This window comes from Schistocerca nitens, chromosome 4 (assembly GCF_023898315.1).
Source record: "Schistocerca nitens isolate TAMUIC-IGC-003100 chromosome 4, iqSchNite1.1, whole genome shotgun sequence".
Classification (NCBI taxonomy): domain Eukaryota; kingdom Metazoa; phylum Arthropoda; class Insecta; order Orthoptera; family Acrididae; genus Schistocerca; species Schistocerca nitens.
In genome coordinates, this window is record NC_064617.1 from 385,622,846 (window position 1) to 385,643,322 (window position 20,477).

The 20,477-nt window shown below is 39.1% G+C and overlaps 1 protein-coding gene across 3 annotated transcripts in view; it reads left to right on the forward strand.

Moving 5' to 3' along the window:
- The window catches only part of LOC126251431 (protein disulfide-isomerase TMX3), a 186,901-nt gene that overhangs the window by 78,518 nt on the left and 87,906 nt on the right, over window positions 1-20,477 (forward strand). For all 3 annotated transcript variants that reach the window (XM_049951850.1, XM_049951852.1, XM_049951851.1), the window contains one exon: window positions 2,321-2,504. In XM_049951850.1, the coding sequence (XP_049807807.1) occupies window positions 2,321-2,504 (184 nt within the window). The remainder of the gene's footprint in view (window positions 1-2,320; window positions 2,505-20,477) is intronic.

Here is a 20,477-nt window from a genome sequence, read left to right on the forward strand (position 1 = left end):
CTAACATTAACTGCCATTAACATCAACTTCACGCTATAGCAATCGAAAAATTGATCGCTTCATTCCTGGTTGCTTTCACAGTGCCACCACATCACAATTACGTCAGTTTCTGCAGAAAAGTAGTGCATAATGTAGTCGAACCATCATCATTGCATGGTGAAGCTAAACGTTGCAAGTTGCGTTGGCAACACCGATTGTGGATTCCTCCAGCATTTTCTCTCTCACATCTCCCATTTTCACAGTGGCCTGAAATATTCCCTCAACTCCGCCATGAGCCCCGGTGCAAACCACTTTTTTTTGCTACTTGCAACTTGTTCAGTCACATCAAATGCCAATAGCAAGAAAACGGGACGAACTCAAGTGAACTTTACTAGAAAGTAAACTTTACTAGAAAGAAATGTGAAAACAGGGAATTTTTAGCATTGAACTTAACTGCTTTTTCACATGGACTACGAATTTATGGTGCAGTTTCCAAAAAACGTAAAATCGGAGAATGTAAAATCGAAATTCCGCTGCTACTTGCTAGACGTCTAATAAAGACATGTGAATATAGCTAGATTTTTACCCCAAACTGAGTATATTGAGACATTTTCAGCTTTTCTTGTCATTTTGTTGCTGGATGTATTACAGAATTTCTTTCTCAGAGCTAATCAGAAAATTAACAATAATGACATGCAAGGCTTGGTTCTTAAGTGGATTAAATTTTTAGCAGTAAAGGTTTTTGTGGCTCTACCCCAAGGGAATGGATTACAGAACCATTACTGTTCATGATATGTTGTCGTCTTCGGTCCACAGACAGATCTGATGTAGCTCTCCACTCAAGCCTACCCTGCGCAATCTTTAAGCAGCTACTGCAACCTATAGCGATTATCCATTTGATCCTTCTTACAATATTCGTGATTAGATCAGACTTCCCCTCCCCCTCTCACATACACCCACACACATTCGCTTCTGTCCATTATCAATTTAACTATTCCTTGATTGATTAGGATGTGTCATATAAACCGATCCATTCTTTTAGTCAAGTTTTTATACATTTCTTTTCTGTCAAATTTTACTCATTACTGCCTCATTAAGTTTTGATCAACCCATCTAATTTGAAGCAGTCTTCTGTAGCACAGTATTTCAAAAGCATTTATTCTCTTCTTTTCTGAAGTGCTTATTATCAGTGTTTTACTTCTGTACAAGGCTCTACTCCATGCCAATACTGTCAGAAAATACCTCCTGGCAAATTAATATTGGATGTTAACAAATTCCTCTTTTTCAGAAATACATTTATTTTTGGTCAAATAGTAAAAGTTACCTGCTACTTCCCAAATATAAGTCCCTCAGCATTAACTTGTTAAATTCATTTACATTCTGTTACTCTTATTTTACTTACAATCTACTTCCAAGACTCTAGCCATTCCATTCAGTTGCAGTTCCAAGTCTTTTGCCGTCTCTGGTGGAATTAAAATGTCATCAGCAGATCTCTCTTCTCTCTGAATTTTAATTCCTTTTCCAAATTTCTCTTTTCTGCCTGCTCAATGTAAAAATAGTTTTACGTTGGGTATAGGCTGCAATCCTCTCCCACTTCCTTCTCAACTCATTGCTTCCTTTACATGTCCTTCAACTCTTATAATTGCAGTCTTCACTTCCTGCATTTTATCCTTGCAACCTTCAAAATTTCAGAAAGTGTAGTCCAGTCAGTAGCTTTCTCCAAATTTGCAAATGCTATAAATGTAGTCTTGGCTTTCTTCAGTGTATTGTCTAAGATGAGTCTTTGGATAGTATTGCCTGATGTGTTTCCACATATCTCCAGATTGTAAACGCTTGCACCCCTCCTCTCCGCCCCCCCCCCCCCCCCCCTCGCCATGAGACATTCCTACCCCTATCAATTTTGGAGAGTGGTACAGGTACAGTAATGTGAAAATGATTTTAGTTGAAACAGGGAGATGCAAAAGAGCATGTAATACTGTAGTCTTGTACATAAAAAATGCATCTTGTCCCAGTGCGGAAACTAGGTAGTAGATTTAACTATTGCTTATAGCCTTTGATAGTGAAAAGTGGTTTCTTTAAAGGGTTAGGCACACAATCATATATACTTGATTATTGGAAGAACCCTGGCATGCTATCAAGTGAAAATGAGATATGACATGCAGATTTTTGGGGCAGTAACTCATCATATTTCATCAAAATGAAGCTGCATTGCTCATAATTAAATGATGCCTTTGTTCCAGCCAAGTTGCAACAGTGTTTCTTTACACAGATAATTGGAAAAAAATGTGATGCAATGATGAAGTTTGTCCAGAAACTCACAGATTTCTCCCTTATTTTTCAGTTTGAAGGGAGATGCTCAGCACACATTCAAAGGTGACAGAACAAAAGAAGAAATAGTCAATTTTGCAGTTAGACTCTCAGGTCCACCAGTCCAACAGCTGACAAAACTGGAGAGCTTGGAAACAGTGCAGCTGACAAAACCGTTATTTTTCCTTTATATTGGAGAAATGATTGGAAACTTGTGGGTGAGTTGCTTCGGTTTTTGATTTTTGTTGCAACTCTAACTTGTTGTGATGAGTAGTTAAAGCTATTCACGCATAACATTATACATTTTGCACAGTGATTGGCCTGAAAATGTGTGTTCATCAATGTTTTAATTTATCTTGAAGTCTCCTTGATTACAGACATTTATATTGCTTCAGAACTTAATCCTTTTGATTCTTCTTGCTTGATTCAACATATCTGGAATTTGTGCCTTATTCAAGCATATTTGGAAATCAGGATTACCTTACAGAGCTTCAGATGAATAACATGATGGTTCCTTCAAAAAGTGTGTGACAGATTCCTTGTCCAGTCCTAGTCCAGTCTGTTCCGTTATCAGCAGCATTGTCATAATAATTACTATGGAAACTACAGGAGTAGAAAGAATACATGTGATCAAAATAAATTTTTATCGTAGATTAGTTACACAAACAAAAATGATTAAGATTACAGAACTATATATAATTTCTTTCCTTAAGACTTTAATGTGGTGTGAAACTTACACATATGTCAGTCAGGCTTGAAATGTCGTAGTGTAAAATCAAAGAGGACCTGAATATGTCCCTGAGGTAATCTCTCCATAGCCAGTCAGTCATCAATAGTAATTACTATTACCAACCAACCAAACCCCAAACATGTTTGATGAGTGATATGCCAAGCAATCATAGGCCAGCAAAACAGTGGTACCCATCATCAATGTAGACTTTCCCTTTTTCTTCAATTAAAATTTCCCAGTTGACAAGCTGTAGTCAGTACATAAAACCATTTATTTGTCTCTAACTGTTTTGTATCCGAACATCTCTCTTGCAGTTGGAGATGGATAATCATAGAATAGTTTTATATATCGACAGCGGTCTCTCAACTTGGAAGTTTAAACTGAAGTTGTACCCATCTTTCTTCACAGAAAGCTAGTACACTCCTTACTGCATACAGGCATGTGTTGTTCTGCTGAAATAATTGCAGCATGTTGAACTTCCAAGAGAAGTGTTTTACTCTGCTATAAAAACTCATTGGTGTATTTATCACTACTCAGCATTCACTGTGTATGCTATGCTGAGATTGCCATGCTGCATCAAATGCTGCAGCAAGCCATCATACTTGATGATTTCTGTCCATCATAATAGATGATTTCTGCCTGCTATGATGATAACTAAAGCTGGCTTCCAGATTGTGGTCACTAACAGTTTTGAGGCTGTGATAATAGGGCCAATTTGAAGTAGGACTTGTTCAGAAACATTACATTTTGTCAATCAGCATGTCAGCCATGATGCTTATGTGCCCATTGTGGTCTGTGATGGTGTTGGTTTGTGGACAATTGAAGCAAACATAATAGCATGTGTGCCACCACTGCAGCACTTGACAAAGAACACTGAGACATTGATACTAATAGGTCTACACCTTTCAATGAAGTTTCGGGATTGCAGTCGAATCATGTTGACTTCTGGTCTCGCTATTTCGCCAGACAACCATCCAGCCATCTTCTGCTGAGTGTCTGCTACTGGAGACTGCTAGTTCAGGTGTGAGCTTTATAGCAAAAATTGGCATGGAAATGCACGCGCATTCATGGCTGTCATAGGAGAGTCCCTATCAAAATCCGCGTCCTCTGCAAGTACTGCTCCATCTGTGGCATGCAGGTGCAAGCGTAACGGTGAAACTACATGTCCGCTTCCTATCGGAAGGCGCAGTCATGTCGCTGACCTATGTACACTTTGCCGCACAGGCACGGAATTCTGTAAATACCGGCCTTCTGCAGATTCCAGATTGTAGTTTACCGAACTGAGGAGGACATCGATATTCACCAGCGGCTGGAAGATTACTTAAACTTGATGTTCCCTTAGGATCTTACCTACTTAAGATGAAAGATTGGCAGCATTTGGAAGGAACACTCTGGACTTAAAGAGCTTATCTTCTTCATATTGTGGACGGGCACATTTTTTCCTCCTCAGCAATGTACTAATCTGATGTGTAGAGTAACCAATGTTCTCATTAGGCAAACCTAGCACTTGTGAAGGAGAGGATCCGTTTTACTTGCCATGACTTGGATGCCATATTGAAACATGTGTTCCATCTGAGTATGAAGATTGCATCCAGCCTGACATCACTTCCTGGGCATGGGTCGATGACCTGACCTGGGCAAAGTCGGACTGGGTCCACGAGGAGTCTACTTCAAGACAGTTTTCAAAGTTTGCCACCATCGGCAACATTACCACAAGAAGATAGCTTTTGACACTCCGTGGTCAATTTCACGGGTAATATTTTGGGCAACGTAACACTGTCTGTGCTTGGGAAAGGCTTGAACTTCACCCCTACGATAAGAGTTCTGCCTCTGACTGAGTTTATTGGTGCTGCTGAGAAAGCTGTTAGACCTCTTCATAGTGATGCTGCAGAAGAAATAAGACATGAAACTTGTTGTGCACTTAAAAAAAAAACCTCCCCCATCGGAAGAGCAAAATTTCTGCCATGGAAAGGGCCGCACCACAAAAGCTACAGGAAGATCCACACTTGGTGATCTTACCAGCAGGTAAGGGAAATACCACTGTGCTGTTGCCATGTGAGGTTTATGAACAGAAGATTATAACTTTCTGAGTGAACCAACGGGTCGGAAGATTGACAAAGACCCCACAAGGAAAGTGGAAAGGAAAACATCGGCACTGCTGAATTATTTTTCTTTTCTGCAAGAATTGGCCAAAACATTAAGACCTCATAGTTCTGTACACCCAGGTTATTTGGTCTTCTGAAGATTCATAAAGAAAAGGTTCCGTACAGTCGACAGTCAGTAGTATCGAAGTCCCCACATATGATTTGGCGATACATCTTGCCCCTCTACTGAGACCTTTTGTGGGGAAGTGCGTGCATCGTGTTCGCAACTCTGCTGACTTTGTCAATAGACTGAAGTCAATTCAACTCAGCGAAACTGATTTACTTGTGAGCTTCGATGTCATCTCACTTTTTACTAAGGTTCCTCATATGAACTCTTTGTCACTCATCGGCAATAAGTTCATGGCCGATATAACAGTACTTTTTCCTCATGTCATTTCCTTGACCTACTTTTTAATTAACAATGAATATTTTGAGCAGACTGATGGTGTTACCATGGGCAATCCTCTCTCCTCTCTGGTAGCAAACTTTTTTTATGGAAGGCTTTGACGAAAGGGCACATGATTCAGCAGAACTTAAGCCAAGAGTCTTCTGGTGATATATAGATGACACTTTTGTAGTGTGGCTCCATGGTGAAGAACAAATGTCATGCTTCTTGGAACATCTAAATTCAATCCACAAGAACGTCCTGTTTATGATGGAAATAGAGAAAGATGGCTTCTTACTGTTTTTGGATGTCTTGGTTACTAGGAGAGTGGATGGGTTATTAGGGTATAAGACCACAGATACGGCAGACATTTATTTGCAAGTGTCGGTCTGCCATCAACCTTCACAAACTATTGGCATCCTTAGAACGTTGGTGCACTGGGCTCGTGTAGTTTCTGATGGAGACAGCCTTACAAAGGAGCTAGAACAGCTACAGCCAGTATTAAATGATAATGGTTTCTCTACATATCAGATTAGTAAAGCGCTAAGGAGGAGGAAATGTGACCACCCACTAGATCAAGAAATAAGAAGCCATTCAAGTCCAGAGCGTTCCTTCCATATGTCGGCAACCTTTTGTTTAAAGTAGGTAGGATCCTAGGGAGACATCAAGTTAAAGTAATAATCCAGCCACTGGCGAAGATCAGTGCCCTTCTCGGTTCGCTAAAGGACGATATGGGTCTGCAGAAAGCCGTTATTTACAAGATCCTGTACCAGTGTGCAGCAAAGCATACATAAGTCAGACAATACATACAGTACGTGAAAGGTGCATTGAACATAAGTGCCACACTCACCTTTTTCAGCCCAGTAAGTTGGCCCTGGTGGAGCATTGTATTATCACAGGACACCCTATAGATTATTGTGCCACAAAAATCTTGGCCCCTGCAAGATGCTTTTAGGATTCAGTAATTTAAGAATCTGTGGAAATATGTTTGGTACAAAATCTTATAAATGGTGATGGCAGCTTTCAACTGGATAAGGCATGGGACCAGTGATCTCTTTAATTTCTTGTGAGAGAAAAATTTTTATTAGTAATGACATGTCTGGTGACATCTGATGTTTGTTTTTAGTGATGTGAGCGTGACTTCCGATAGGGGGCAGAGATGTAGTTTGACCTTTACACATGGAGGAGTATTTGCAAAGGATGCAAGTTTTGATAGAAAATGCCCCTGTGATGGCTGCCAATGCACATGCATTTCCACACCAATTTGTGCTATAAAGCCGATGCTCTGACCTAGTAGTCTCCTGTGGTGGACACTCACCTGAAAATGGCTGGACAATTGCCAGCCGAAATATTGTGGCAAAAAGTCAACATGATCTGGCTCCAATCTTAAAACTTGATAGAATATTCATTACGCAAGGAAATCTTCATGACTCACAGGTCCACACCTTTTTTAGTGCTCTGTCCCACACCTTTTGTAGTGCTCTGTCATGTAGCCAATAACCTAAACATAGTTTTGCAGTTTGTTACGGCTGCCAAGGGAAGATGGCAGGTAATACTGTGACACAATCAAATTGTGTATTGTCACTACTATAAAACTCTTCTATCCACTGGTTCATTGTATAAATCATTGTCATAGCAGCATATTTTGTAAAATCTAAAAATTTATAGTATGATAAGCCCATATCCTGGAAACAAATATTTTTAACCATTCATTCTCTTGGAACCCTTCAAAATCGACAAAGTATGTAGGTGCTTGCAAGCATATTTCTACTTTCTTTATCGACGGCTCATCACAGCCTCAGCTTGAAATGGTACTGCTGATATTTTGAGTCATAGGAACAGGGTGGTGTGGGCCTCCATGTACCGCTTCTCTCAACAGTCTTACTGCTGATATGCACTGTTCTACACATTCTTTGGGTTTTGGTGCATATGGTCTGTTCTTTCTTTAACATGTATATAGGAAACATTTGCCCACCAGGGGCTGCTTGCTGTTGGATGCAGAGGGGTAAGTGTGCCAGACTAAGGTCGGTGACCTTTGCTGGGTGCCCGGAGCAGCCAAATGGCATGCCATTCAAATGTGTGCACATATTGACACTCTGAAAACAAATCCGAAAACTCGGAACACATTGAATCTTGGTTGTGATAAGAAACCTGATCTGATAAAAGATGCACTGTGTCACTTATAGAAAATTCAGAAGCAATGAAAGCATCTAACCCAAACAAATTTTGTGTGACGATCGTTAACAGCCAAATATATGATAGGATGGACTATAGTTTTGTAAGCCATGGTGGCCGTAAATTGACCAAGAACAGGAATACACTGTTTATTATAGGTTACCAGACAGCATTTGATGGGAGTTTACGATGAAAAGCACAGCCATGTGTACATTTGAGAGTTGAGGAGTGAAACAGCTTGTAGGGATAACAGTTTGTTCAGAACAGACACTTCAGTAAAGAATTCATTCTGAACTGCAGGCAGTGAGGTAATAGAATGAATGTCAGTGTCCATTTGTTCTGAGGAAGGTGGAGGATGACAGACTGATGCAATGTGGACTTTTTTGTGACACTTTCGCGACAATGCCCACCACCTGGGGCATGCAGCTGTCTCATGTTGCGCAAAGCAAGCAGGACATGACAGAAGTGCTGCATGGTGTTCTTGTTGTTGCCGATGGGTTTGTCTGTTGTGGCCGGGTTTGGTTGTTTGAATGACATCGACTTCCTCTTCAGCAAGTTTGTTTCTGTGCACTGACATGGTTCACTGACAATGACAGCACTGTCGCCCCATGCTTTTATTTCGTGGCCTGCAACATATGAGACTTCAAAAGACTGAGCAGAGTTCAAAATTTCTTCCAAGGATGGATCCTCTCACTGGAGGGCTCTCTCTTATGAACTTCCTTGTCGGGTCCTAGGCAGACAATTGCTTCTCTAACCATGGAATCTGTGTCGGATTCTTTGGAGGTTTTAGTAATAAAGTGACTTACAGCTCAAAGCTGCAGTTCTAACACCCAAGCCCAATAAGATTGATGTGACTGCTTGCAGCACTGGTAAATTTGCGATAAAGCGAAAACAACGAAAACAACAATCTCAACATTTCGTCTAAAGTAGTGAGGCCAGTTCCTGCTAAGAGACTAATTGACAAAACAGCTGGTACATGCAAGTGGTGGTGGTGGTGGTGGTGGTGGTGGTGGTGGTGGTGGTGGTGAAGGATGATGGATGATGGATGGATGATGATGATGATGATGATGAGGAGGAGGAGGAGGAGGAGGAGGAGGAGGAGGTCCCATACTCCGAGGAGTGTAGGGGACGATGCGCGAGACCCGCACCACCGATGAGGCAAGGTCCTAACGGAGGTGGTTTTCCATTGCCTTCCTCCGACCATAATGGGGATGAATGATGATGATGGCGACTCAACACCACTCAGTCATCTCGAGGTAGGGAAAATCCCTGACCCCGCTGAGAATTGAACCCGGGACCCCGTGCGTGGGAAGAGAGAATGCGACCGCAAGACCATGACCTGCAGACTATTACAAGGAGTAATCTATGATAAAAACAGAGCCTTACAAGTTTTTTTGTTAGTCACCAGAAATGTAATGAAGTGCGCGTGGGGCTGTTTTCCATAAGCTTCCGAATCTTCAGAAGAGTCATCAATTGGCAGAAACTGCAGTTGATGCACTAAGATGATGGAGTATGAACTATCAATGTAGTCACAAGATTTTCCGAGGTGGCCATAATAAGTTGTCGCTGGTGGAGAAATGACTGAAGTACTGGATGCATGGATAACTTACATGAAAAAACCATCACTGATGTTGAGCATATGGAAGTTCTACTCTTCGCCAGTTATGTTATAACTTCAAACATAATAAAAAACACAGCATAAGAAACCACCTATTTATTAAGTCACGGTGTGACAGAATAATTGCAATAGAGTTTAGAGAACAAATACGAGACTGCTGGCCAATATATGGCTGGATAAGAAGCATTTGCCCGACTAGGGGCCACTTGCTATAGGTGCCAGATCAAGGTCGGTGGCATCTAGTGTGGGCCAGAGAACTGAATGGTGCACTACTCAAACATGTGCACATTTCGACACGCATGGCAGAAGTGCAGTAATGAGCAGGTTATTACAATTTCGCTTCTAAGTAATTGAGTTGTTCGGTATGTTCTATTCAGGAATGATGTGCCTTGCTGCATGTACAGGTCACCTGAAGAATGCCTTAGGTGTACAAACACAAGTGCAGTAGATTCTTCTGATGTTATTGCTGAGAGACATCTTAAGGACCTCGTTTCATCCCATATTAAACAAACTCTGTGTGAGAATATCTCCCAACTACCTAAACTATAGACTATTCACATTTGGGATGTGCTACTGTACATTGTTTATCTAACTGTACCCAATTTTGTCTGTTATTGTGTTTCATCAGTCCCTGTGATGTTTTTCCTTGCTATAAGCATCCTGTGGTAGTGTTCTTATGCTCATGTTAATCTCTTGCACCATGATGAGCAGTGACCAGAGCACACGTGTGAGGCAGTGGCTTCTGTACTCTAGACACCATCCCACAGTGAATAGTATGACTGTTCATCAGTTGTCCAGCATTGAGTTGATGTGTAAATGGTGCACTGTGGTCTATTTACTTGCTATAAAATACCGTGATCATTGACAGTGCCATCTGTCATCAAAACAGTGTTCTCAGCAGTTGGTGACTGTGATGGCAGTAATTTTCTTTGAATCAAGATACTAAGGGCACACTCTTATACAGGGGATAAGCAAAATAATGTGAACAATGGTAGTAATGGGATGGTTGTGTTTGATAGTCAACAATGCAGGTAAGGCACATGTCGCACTGGACTGTGCATGTTCACTAAGGAGTAGACATAAGTACAGGTTGTTTATGAGTAGTGCACACCTCATGTTTGCATTCAGAGGCCGATGTTGATGTGATGTGCAATGAAAGACCTAACAGAGTTTCAAAGAGTGCAGATTGGGGAGCCCCGAGTAGCTGGAGCATCAGTAACCAAGAGAGCCAAATTATTGAATGTTTCAAGAGCAACCATTTCAACAGTCACACAGCCTACACAAAATAAGGCATCATCATGTAAACGTAATAGTGAGCGCAAATCAAAACTGAATGACAGAGATCGTCATACACTAACACGAATTGTGTCAAAATAACAAAAAACTATGATGGCTAAAGTGACTGCAGAGCACAATAGCCATCTGCGAGATCCCATATCTATTGACACAGTTGGCCAAGAACTCCATAAAGCGAATATTAAACAATGGGAAATCCAGGTCACAAATAAGCTTTTGGCCAGCAAGGCCTTCATCAAAAATAAAAACACACACACACACACACACACACACACACACACACACACACACACACACACACACACACCTAAAGCTTATTTGTGACAGTCTTTTTGTTGTGTCTATCTGTGACTCCGCACCTCTGCTAAATGGTGAGTGACAACTTTCCTTTTCATAATATTGATAAAGCGAATATTCATGGATGAGCTGTTATACTGAAACCATTAGTAACAACAACCAGTCCAAAAAAGCATAAAACATGGTGTCACGAGCACAAATTCTGGGCGGCTGATCAGTGGAAACATGTCATATGGTCCGAAAAGTCAACATCTTTGTTAACTCCAACATCAGGCCAGGTTTATGTGAGGAGAATGCCAAAAGAAGCCTACAATCCTGATTGCTTGATTCCGGTGGTTAAGCATGGAGGTGGAAGTGTGATGGTGTGGGCAGCCATATCATGGTATTCTGCTGGTCCCATCATGACTCTCAAAATGCTGTATTACGGCCAATGATTACGTGAACGTTTTAGGTGAGCAGGTGCACCCCATGATTTAGATGTTGTTCCCCAACTATCATGCCATATTTCAGAACAATAATGCAGCCAGGACAGTACAATCGTGGTATGAGGAGCATGCAACTGAGCTGCGGCATTTTCCCTGGCCAGCACTGTCTCTGGACTGGAACACTATCGAACCCTTGTGCGTACTATTGGAGTGTGGATGCCAGAGTAGATTCCTGCCTCCCTTATCACAACAGGAGTTAGAGGTGGTTCTGATCAAAGAGTGGCTTAACATTCCACTGGAGACTATACAATCATTATATGCCAGTATTCCAAGAAGAATTGCAGCTATATTACGGGGAAATGGGGTCCAACCCCTTATTAATAAACCATTCCCAAGTAAGTACAGATGTTCACATTATTTTGCTCATCTCTGTATGTAAGCACATGGAAAGCCCAACTTTGGAGATGAAATATTCCATATGTTGGGCACCATAGTCCAGCCACAGTCATTTATGCTAATGTGGTGCATGCTCAACTCGTGCTGGTGGCTAGTATAAAATCTGATGAAATCCCAGTCTCATGGCACACCAAAGTATTCCATTTACCATTGTAGAAGAAGCATTCTCTGCAGTATATTGTTATTAACTAAACATTTTAATTTTTTTACTGCAGATAGGCCATCTGCAAATCACACTTCAATTTCAGTTCTTCATTCTTCATCCTTTGTTCTTGTCTTTTTTCCATTATGCTTTCATTTGTTCATTATGTTTCTTCTTTCTTTCTTCAGACAGTTTTTAACCAGTCTTGTTGGAATCCTTCTATTTTCAATACTATTTCCTGAAAGGCTTCTGGTTTGTTTCTATCTTCTGTTTTTTATATTGTTTCTTTCTAAATCCTTTTTTATTTCACTGATCCAGCTTGTTGTGGACTTCTTAATGCACAAATGTTTGAAAATCTTATTAGATAATTTACTGTCCTGCATTCGAAATAAATGTCCAAAAAACATGAGTCTTAATTTTCTCATTATGTTTGAGATATTTTCTGTATTTTGGTATATTTCAGTATGTTTTGACATTACTTTGTAATTTCCAGTCTTCTGCTGTGTTTTGTGGTCCTAATATTTTCATTATAATTCACATTTCTAGTACTTCATATTTGTCTAAATTATAGTTTAATGCCAGGCATTCACTTGCATATATTCATTCTGGCTGCACTACTGTTTCGTAATGCCTTATTATTACATATTTGGGTAGGGCCTTTTTATTGTAGATGTCTTTGGTGATACCATATGATCTCCCCATTTTATGGAAACTTTCCATTATTGCCGATTTTTCCAAAACATTTTCTTGGATTATCTCCCCTAGATATTTGAAATTTTTTTTACCTCCTATTTGGTCAGTATCTGGTTTTGAGAATTTTGGAAGATCCTTAACATTTGTTACAAATTTTGCTTTTTCTGCAGAAATTCTTAAGGGGCTCCGGAACGCCCTATACTTGCAATGTTAAAATAATGCTTATAAATTACATCTTTCCTCACAAAGTATTTGAGGTAGGAAGTTGAACTTTTTACAGATTATTTATTGGAATATGGGCTACAACTTAACACAGGGATTTTACAAAATTTTAGTTCAGTTATTAAAGATGATTTTTTTTCAATTGTAATGAAAATTCACAACATTTTTTTGCAATTTTTTATTTATATATTCAAAAAGATACAGTTTGGAAGATGCTTAGAAAACATGTAATTAGTATGAGAAAATAAAAGTTTTTGGGAATCGAGCGACAAAGATTGGATTAACTTTTTAGTGCATTCCAGGTCCATAGGGTGGATTATCTTCATCCTCTGCAAACTCCTCCTCCAGCTTCCTCTTGTTCCTCCTCCTGTTTACTCTTGCTTGCATTTCTAGACTCTTTACAGCCCTGTCTGCAGCCCGAAGGCGTTCCTTGTCTAAAGCAAGCATCGCTCGTACCATGTTAGAACCTATCTTCATTCCCATATTTCTAAATAGCTTGCACCTTACAATGTTGCCATCATTGAAAGTCGCAACAGCATAATACACACCAAAGTGAAGTGTTTCTATTCCAACAAATACAGTCTTGGGGATTCTCGACCATATAACACTATTTACACTTTCATTGGGGTTTTGAGTTTTTCTGTGAATACACTTTTTCAACAGTTCAGGTGCTGCTAAGTCTCTGAAAATAGGTTTTATCACCTCCATTATTGCATGAGGCAGACTATGCTTATGAGTGTACACTTCACCAGTTAGCAATCCTTTGTTATATTTACACCAACTGTCTTCTTCTTTGGGACACAAGCTATGTTGGGGATTTTCATCGGTTGAAGAAGTATGAAAAAAAAAGAGCCCAAACAGCCTTCTTCATTTCGTCGACACTTTGTGTATTTTGCCTAATAGCCATTCCATAATAGTTCTGTATTTTGTCAATTACACTGTCAGTTAACCTTCCCTGCCCATCCAACCCTTTACCATCACTGAGTTTTTGTTTTTTGTACGAAGCTTTCAGTCGCCGAAGTCTTGTTCCCATTCGCTTCTGTACGTGTCCAATACACTCAAATTTCTGCACTACAACATCATCACCATAGGGCTTCAGTCCTTGAACATGTTTGAAACTTTTAGAATCACCGTCACCAAGGTAATTAAAATATCGCACTTTATCACACGCCTCAGAACGCTGGAATATACTGGCAACACCAGCCACTTCCATTCCTCCACTACTGCCACTATAGTTAGCTTTGCAATTATTTTCATGTGTACCTTTATATTTTTGTGGATATCTACAATACTTTGATATTACTGCTACATCTAAAACTTTCCCTGTATACATACTGGTAGCAGATACTACACCATGAAGAGATGTGTGTCCACGTTTATGCCAGGTACCATCGAACGCTGCAGTCAAATCTCTGTTACCATTATTTTCCATTACTGCCTCTTCCACAGCGTTCTTCATAGATTCTATACAGACATCTTCTTCTTTAGACCCTATTAATTTATTATAGGTCGTAAACTTGGTTGGGGGATTTGGAAGATTCATGATGCCACAGAAAATTGCACCTGCAGTAGCACCCTTACCAACTGAACGCAAGGAATAAACAAATCTAATGTTGTGTTCGTAGATTTTGCTACCATTTTCTTCAGTTGCAGTTACTGCAACACTGTTCCAAAAGGTGGTCATGTATGAACACTTATCACATTTCAGTTGTATTTCACTAGCAAGTCCTACGTTCTTTATTATGGAGAGTTCCAGACCAACTTCACTACAATGAATACATCTTACACAGTTTGAAAAAATTCCTTTGAGAACCGACATATCAAATATTTCATTTACATCCGATTCGCCCATAAAACATTCATAGTTTTCACTCATTGAACCAAGCTTCTTCTGTGAAGTATTTTCTTTCCCACTTTGACTGCTATGGGCAGGTGTACTTGAGAGGTTAGGTTCACTCACTTGGTTATCGTCTTTATTGTTTACAGTAATAACACATACCTTTGGCTTTCCAACATTTCTCTTTTTCTTAAAAGCCTTCAGAGGATTTCTAATAAATTTACTTTTACTCATTATTATACTTCAACAAAACAGAGACTCAAGAAACAGAATTAATTACGAATATTTTCGAGATAACGACAGAATAAATAAACATGAAACAATCGACAATCACACCAGCGATATATATTGAACCATCACAGGTTAGCCACAACACATACTTTATCTCACATCACTAAAATGTACCTGATGAACACGGACATTAATAATAACACCATTTGACAGCTGTTTAACAGCGCCACAGTGGGTCACGCCCATGTAGAACACATTTCAAAACAAATTTAAAAATAGTTGTAGTCTTCGGAATTGAATAAATTATATATCTATTAAAAGGTAATAGTCTGCAGATTCAGAAAACGCAAAAAAGTAAAAATTGAACTTTTCATGATTTTGAGCCTTTCCGGAGCCCCTTAAGCCAGTTCTGCTGGCTATTTTTTCCAAGAGATTTATTTGTGTTGTTTTGAAAGGCTGTGAAATTACTCCCATAAATTTTGCTTTACAGACTGTATGTATAAGTATTTCACAGAGTAAGTTTGTCAACTTAGACTTCACATCAAATTCTCGAATAATTTTATTTATAATTTCTCTGTAAACAAAATCAAAATCCACAAACATAATTACAGTGTCCTTTGACTTAAGTAATGTGTGGCAAATAACTGACTTAAAGTTAAATATTTGTTCTGAGCATGACCTTCCCTTCCTAAAACCACTTTGATATTCACCTAAATGACCATTCTGCTTGATAAAATCTTGGAAAATGCTTTATATGCTACTGCCAGTAAAGAGATTCCTCTACAGTTTTTTACATCCTGTTTATTACCTCTTTGTGGAGTGGATATACCAAGGCAATTTTCCATTCCTCTTGGATTTTTCTGTTTTACAGATTTCTTCAGGTGGGTAAATTTAACTCATTTGCTATGTTTTGCAAGGGCCACTTCAAAAGTTCATCAGTAATAGACTCTTCTTGACTAGCTTTGTTCTTTTGAGGGTTTTAAGTACTTCAATTTTTTCTATATTTGGTGGTAAATCTTCTTCCAAATTTTCAGTAATAGCCGAGAACTCCAATTTGACTTGGTTCAGGACAGTTCAGAAGCCGACGAAAATATCTTGCTAGTATTTCAAAATTTTCAGTATTACTTAATCCAGTTTTGCCGTTCTCATTTTTGAAACAGACATTTAGTGTTTGGTATCTCTTTAATTTATTCTTAAAAGTTTGATCAAAGTCACAGGTATCATTTTTTATGAAATTTTTGTCTGTTTCCAAAAGTTTCTCCTTTTCAGAGGCTCATTTGGTATTTGTGATTACTCTGGCTGTTTCCTTTCTTTGTTGTTTAAACTGATCATAATCTTCAATTTTCTTTGAGCATTTCCATTTTTAGCCCCTCTACCTCCCTCCCTCTCCCCCTCCTCCCTCCCCCACATTATTAATCGCTTTGAATATTTCTAGCCAGTTGCCATGTTGAGCCACTTTAATTTAGTCTTTATACACTACTGACCATTAAAATTGCTACACCACAAAGATGACATGCTACAGACACGAAATTCAACCAACAGGAAGAAGATGCTGTGATATGCAAATGATTAGCTTTTCAGTGCATTGGAATTGGTGGAGACACCTACAACGTTCTGACATGAGGAAAGTTTCCAACTGATTTCTCATACACAAACAGCAGTTGACCGGCGTTCCCTGGTGAAACATAGTTGTGATGCCTTGTGTAAGGAGGAGAAATGCGTACCATCACGTTTCCGACTTTGATAAAGGTCGGATTGTAGCCTATCGCGATTGCGGTTTATCGTATCGCGACATTGCTGCTTGCGTTGGTCGAGATCCAATGACTGTTAGCAGAATATGGAATCGGTAGGTTCAGGAGGGTAATACGAATGCCATGCTGGATCCCAATGGCCTCGTATCACTAGCAGTCAAGATGACAGGCATCTTATCCACATGGCTGTAACGGATCGTGCAGTTACGCCTCGATCCCTGAGTCAACAGATGGGGACGTTTGCAAAACAACAACTATCTGCACGAACAGTTAGACGACGTTTGCAGCAGCATGGACTATCAGCTCGGAGACCATGGCTGCGGTAACCTTGACGCTGCATCACAGACAGGAGCGCCTGCGATGGTGTACTCAACGACGAACCTGGGTGCACGAATGGCAAAACATCATTTTTTTGGATGAATCCAGGTTCTGTTTACAGCATCATGATGGTCGCATCCGTGTTTGGCGACATCATGGTGAACGCACATTGGAAGCATGTATTCGTTATCGCCATACTGGCATATCACCTGGCTTGGTGGTATAGGATGCTATTGGTTACACGTCTCGGTCACCTCTTGTTCGCATTGATGGCACTTTGAACAGTGGATGTTACATTTCAGATGTGTTACCACCCGTGGCTCTACCCTTCATTCGATCCCTGCGAAACCCTACATTTCAGCAGGATAATGCATGACAGCATGTTGCAGATCCTGTACGGGCCTTTCTGGATACAGAAAATCTTCGATTATTGTGCTGTCCAGCACATTCTCCAGATCTCTAACCAATTGAAAACATCTGGTATCGTGTTGAAGCTGCATGGGCAGCTGTACCTGTATACGCCATCCAAGCTCTGTTTGACTGAATGCCCAGGCGTATCAAGGCCGTTATTACGGCCAGAGGTGGTTGTTATGGATACTGATTTCTCAGGATCTGTGCACCCAAATTGCGTGAAAATGTAATCACATGTCAGTTCTAGTATAATATATTTGTCGAATGAATACCTGTTTATCATCTGCATTTCTTCTTGGTGTAGCAATTTTAATGGCCAGTAGTGTAGCTTTTAATTGATTCTTTTGTTACAGTAAGTCTGTCTGTCTGTTATATTTTATTAACCTTTGTGACTTTCTTTGTTCTTTATTAGGTGGAAGTTTGACTTCAATTTCAGAGGGGTTATGATCAAAATCAAATTCACCATTCCTTACTACTTTCACTGTCATAATTTCCATTGTACTTTTTTGTGAAACAGCCGTATCATATAACTGAAATTCTTCTAACATTGGGATGGGAGATATCCACGTTTTAGCTTTTCTTTGGAGGTTCCTAAAGAAGGTTGATATTAGTTTTAGGTGAGAGCTTTGCCACAATCTAAGTAGCTTCATACCATTTGTGTTGGCTTGTCTATGAGCTTGGTATTGTCCTGCCTCATTTCTAAATTTCTTTTCTCTGCCTTTCTGTGCATTGAAATCACCTAATAGTGATCTGGTGTTCATCTTTGGAATTTTGGATATTTCAGTTTCTAAAAGGTCCCAGAATTCCTCTGTTTCTTGTGTTTTTTTCCTGTTTACTTCATTTATTGGTGTTTGGCAATTAACAAGCGCGTATATCTTGTTTTTGCATTTAACTGATGGGAAAGATATTCTCTCTGAAGTAGATTTTAATTCTGTTAAATTTCCTGTTATATTTTGATGAACATAGAAAGCTGTACCCAATGATGGCATCTGGTTCTTAATTTTGATTGCTGGTTTGCCTTTGAAGATTTTGTAGTTACAAGTATCTACTATATTTTCATCTAAGAACCTTGTTTCTGGTACTGATAAAATTTTAATTTTGCTTTTCTCTAAAAGTATTTCTATTTCTTTTTGTTTACCTGTCTTGACTAGAGAATTTACATTTAAAGAGCCTAGAAAGAATTTCTTTTCGAATTTTATTTTAGAACGATTGCAAGGTTGCTCTGAGTCAGCCTTTTCACTGCAGTTGTTGGGTCTCCCCAGAATCGTTGACTGCAATGCATTGTGTGATGCAATGGTGGATTTTTCTCTAGAGTTGCCACCTGGGGTAGTGCATTCATTTTGCGGACTTTCCACACTGCAATTGAAAATGTACTACATACAGAGTAAGGATTTGGATTCCAAGACAAGATTGGATTGTGAGACTCAAATTTGATTTTTTTTGTTTGTGGTTCACTCTTCTAGGCTCTTCTGTTCTCTCCACCATTGTGAATTCAATCAGACTTCCTCTTCCACCTTTGAGACCATCATCATTATAATTACTTATAACAAATTAATTTCTAGTAATCTTATTGGCAACAGTGCTTTGCCTTTTACTGTAACTCATTTTCCTCTTGTTTTTGTTTCGCCAACCATGTCAGTGTTTTATCTTCTTTTTACTATTCCATTTCACATTTGCATACTCTTTTAACATAGAACAGCAGAAAATGTGGTATCCCTGTAACAGTGGGAAGGGTTCATTCGATCTCTAATGAGAATTTTTAATGAGAATCCACAACATAGTTGAAGTAAAACCTGTATTTTTTCCATGTGTATAACATCTACAAGCTTCATTTGAAGTTTAACCTCAAACCTCCAACACTTTTATATTACTAAGAGACATTGTTTGATAAAATCCAGATTGCTGCTATAGTCGTTTAATGTCTTTATTGTGATGGATATATTTTGGCTAGATAGCCATCTTCAGATGATCTGTGAAAGTTTCATAATATTTTTTATTTTAATATAATGTTACTTAATCATATTTTTGGATAAACAAATATTGTACCTATGTGCTTGTATCATCTGTGGTCACTATAACTCTATATTGTATTACAACATGATGTAAGTTTAGGACTATTAAGCTATAAGCTGTTTTGTGGTTTGCTGCTGTTGCTAATCATCCTTTCTCATAATTATTATAATTTGATGTTATATCATTGGATTTGATAGATTGATGATTGAGACAGTTGGCCAAAGATGCTATATGGTTACAGTTGCTATGGTATGTTAACATTATTACTTTGGACTGTATTTATGATCTTTGTAATCAGTGTGCCCCTTGGGTAGTTGTTTGTGTCTTATCAGTTATCTTTAGTTAGGAATTCAATAAAATTTTGAATCAAATGTTTGTTTTAAATCTGTTTGTTCATTTAAAATGTCATTGGGTTGTTGTATTGTGTTTATGGAGATTTCTCTCTCTTAAAGTATGTTCATTGTTTAACCTTTAGATAATACGTGTAAACTTTTTATTGCTAATTCCATTTGTTCTGTGTTATGGTTATCGATCTTTAAGTGTTTGAAGAATGGAGGTGGATTACTTTTGCTAATTCCCATATGATCTTGATATATAATACTGAAGTTGCACCTTGTCTGTCATATGTAAAAATTATTGCAATTCTGACACTCGATTTTGTATGTACCTGGGTTTAAATATGTTGGTAATTTTTTTTTCCTTCTTCTGAGTGAAGTGTATGGTGACATGTGTTCTTCATTAGTGTGTTTAATTTGTTTGATATTATATCTAAATACACCGTGTGATCAAAAGTATCCGGACACCTGGCTGAAAATGACTTAAATGTTCTTGCTGCCCTCCATCAGTAATACTGGAATTCAATATGGTGTTGACCCACCCTTGTCCTCGAGGACAGCTTTCACTCCCGCAGTCATACGTTCAATCAGGTGCTGGAAGGTTTCTTGGGTAATGGCAGCCCATTCTTCATGGAGTGCTTCGCTGAGGAAAGGTATTGATGTCACTCAGTGAGGCCTGGCACAAAATCGGCATTCCAAAACATCTCAAAGG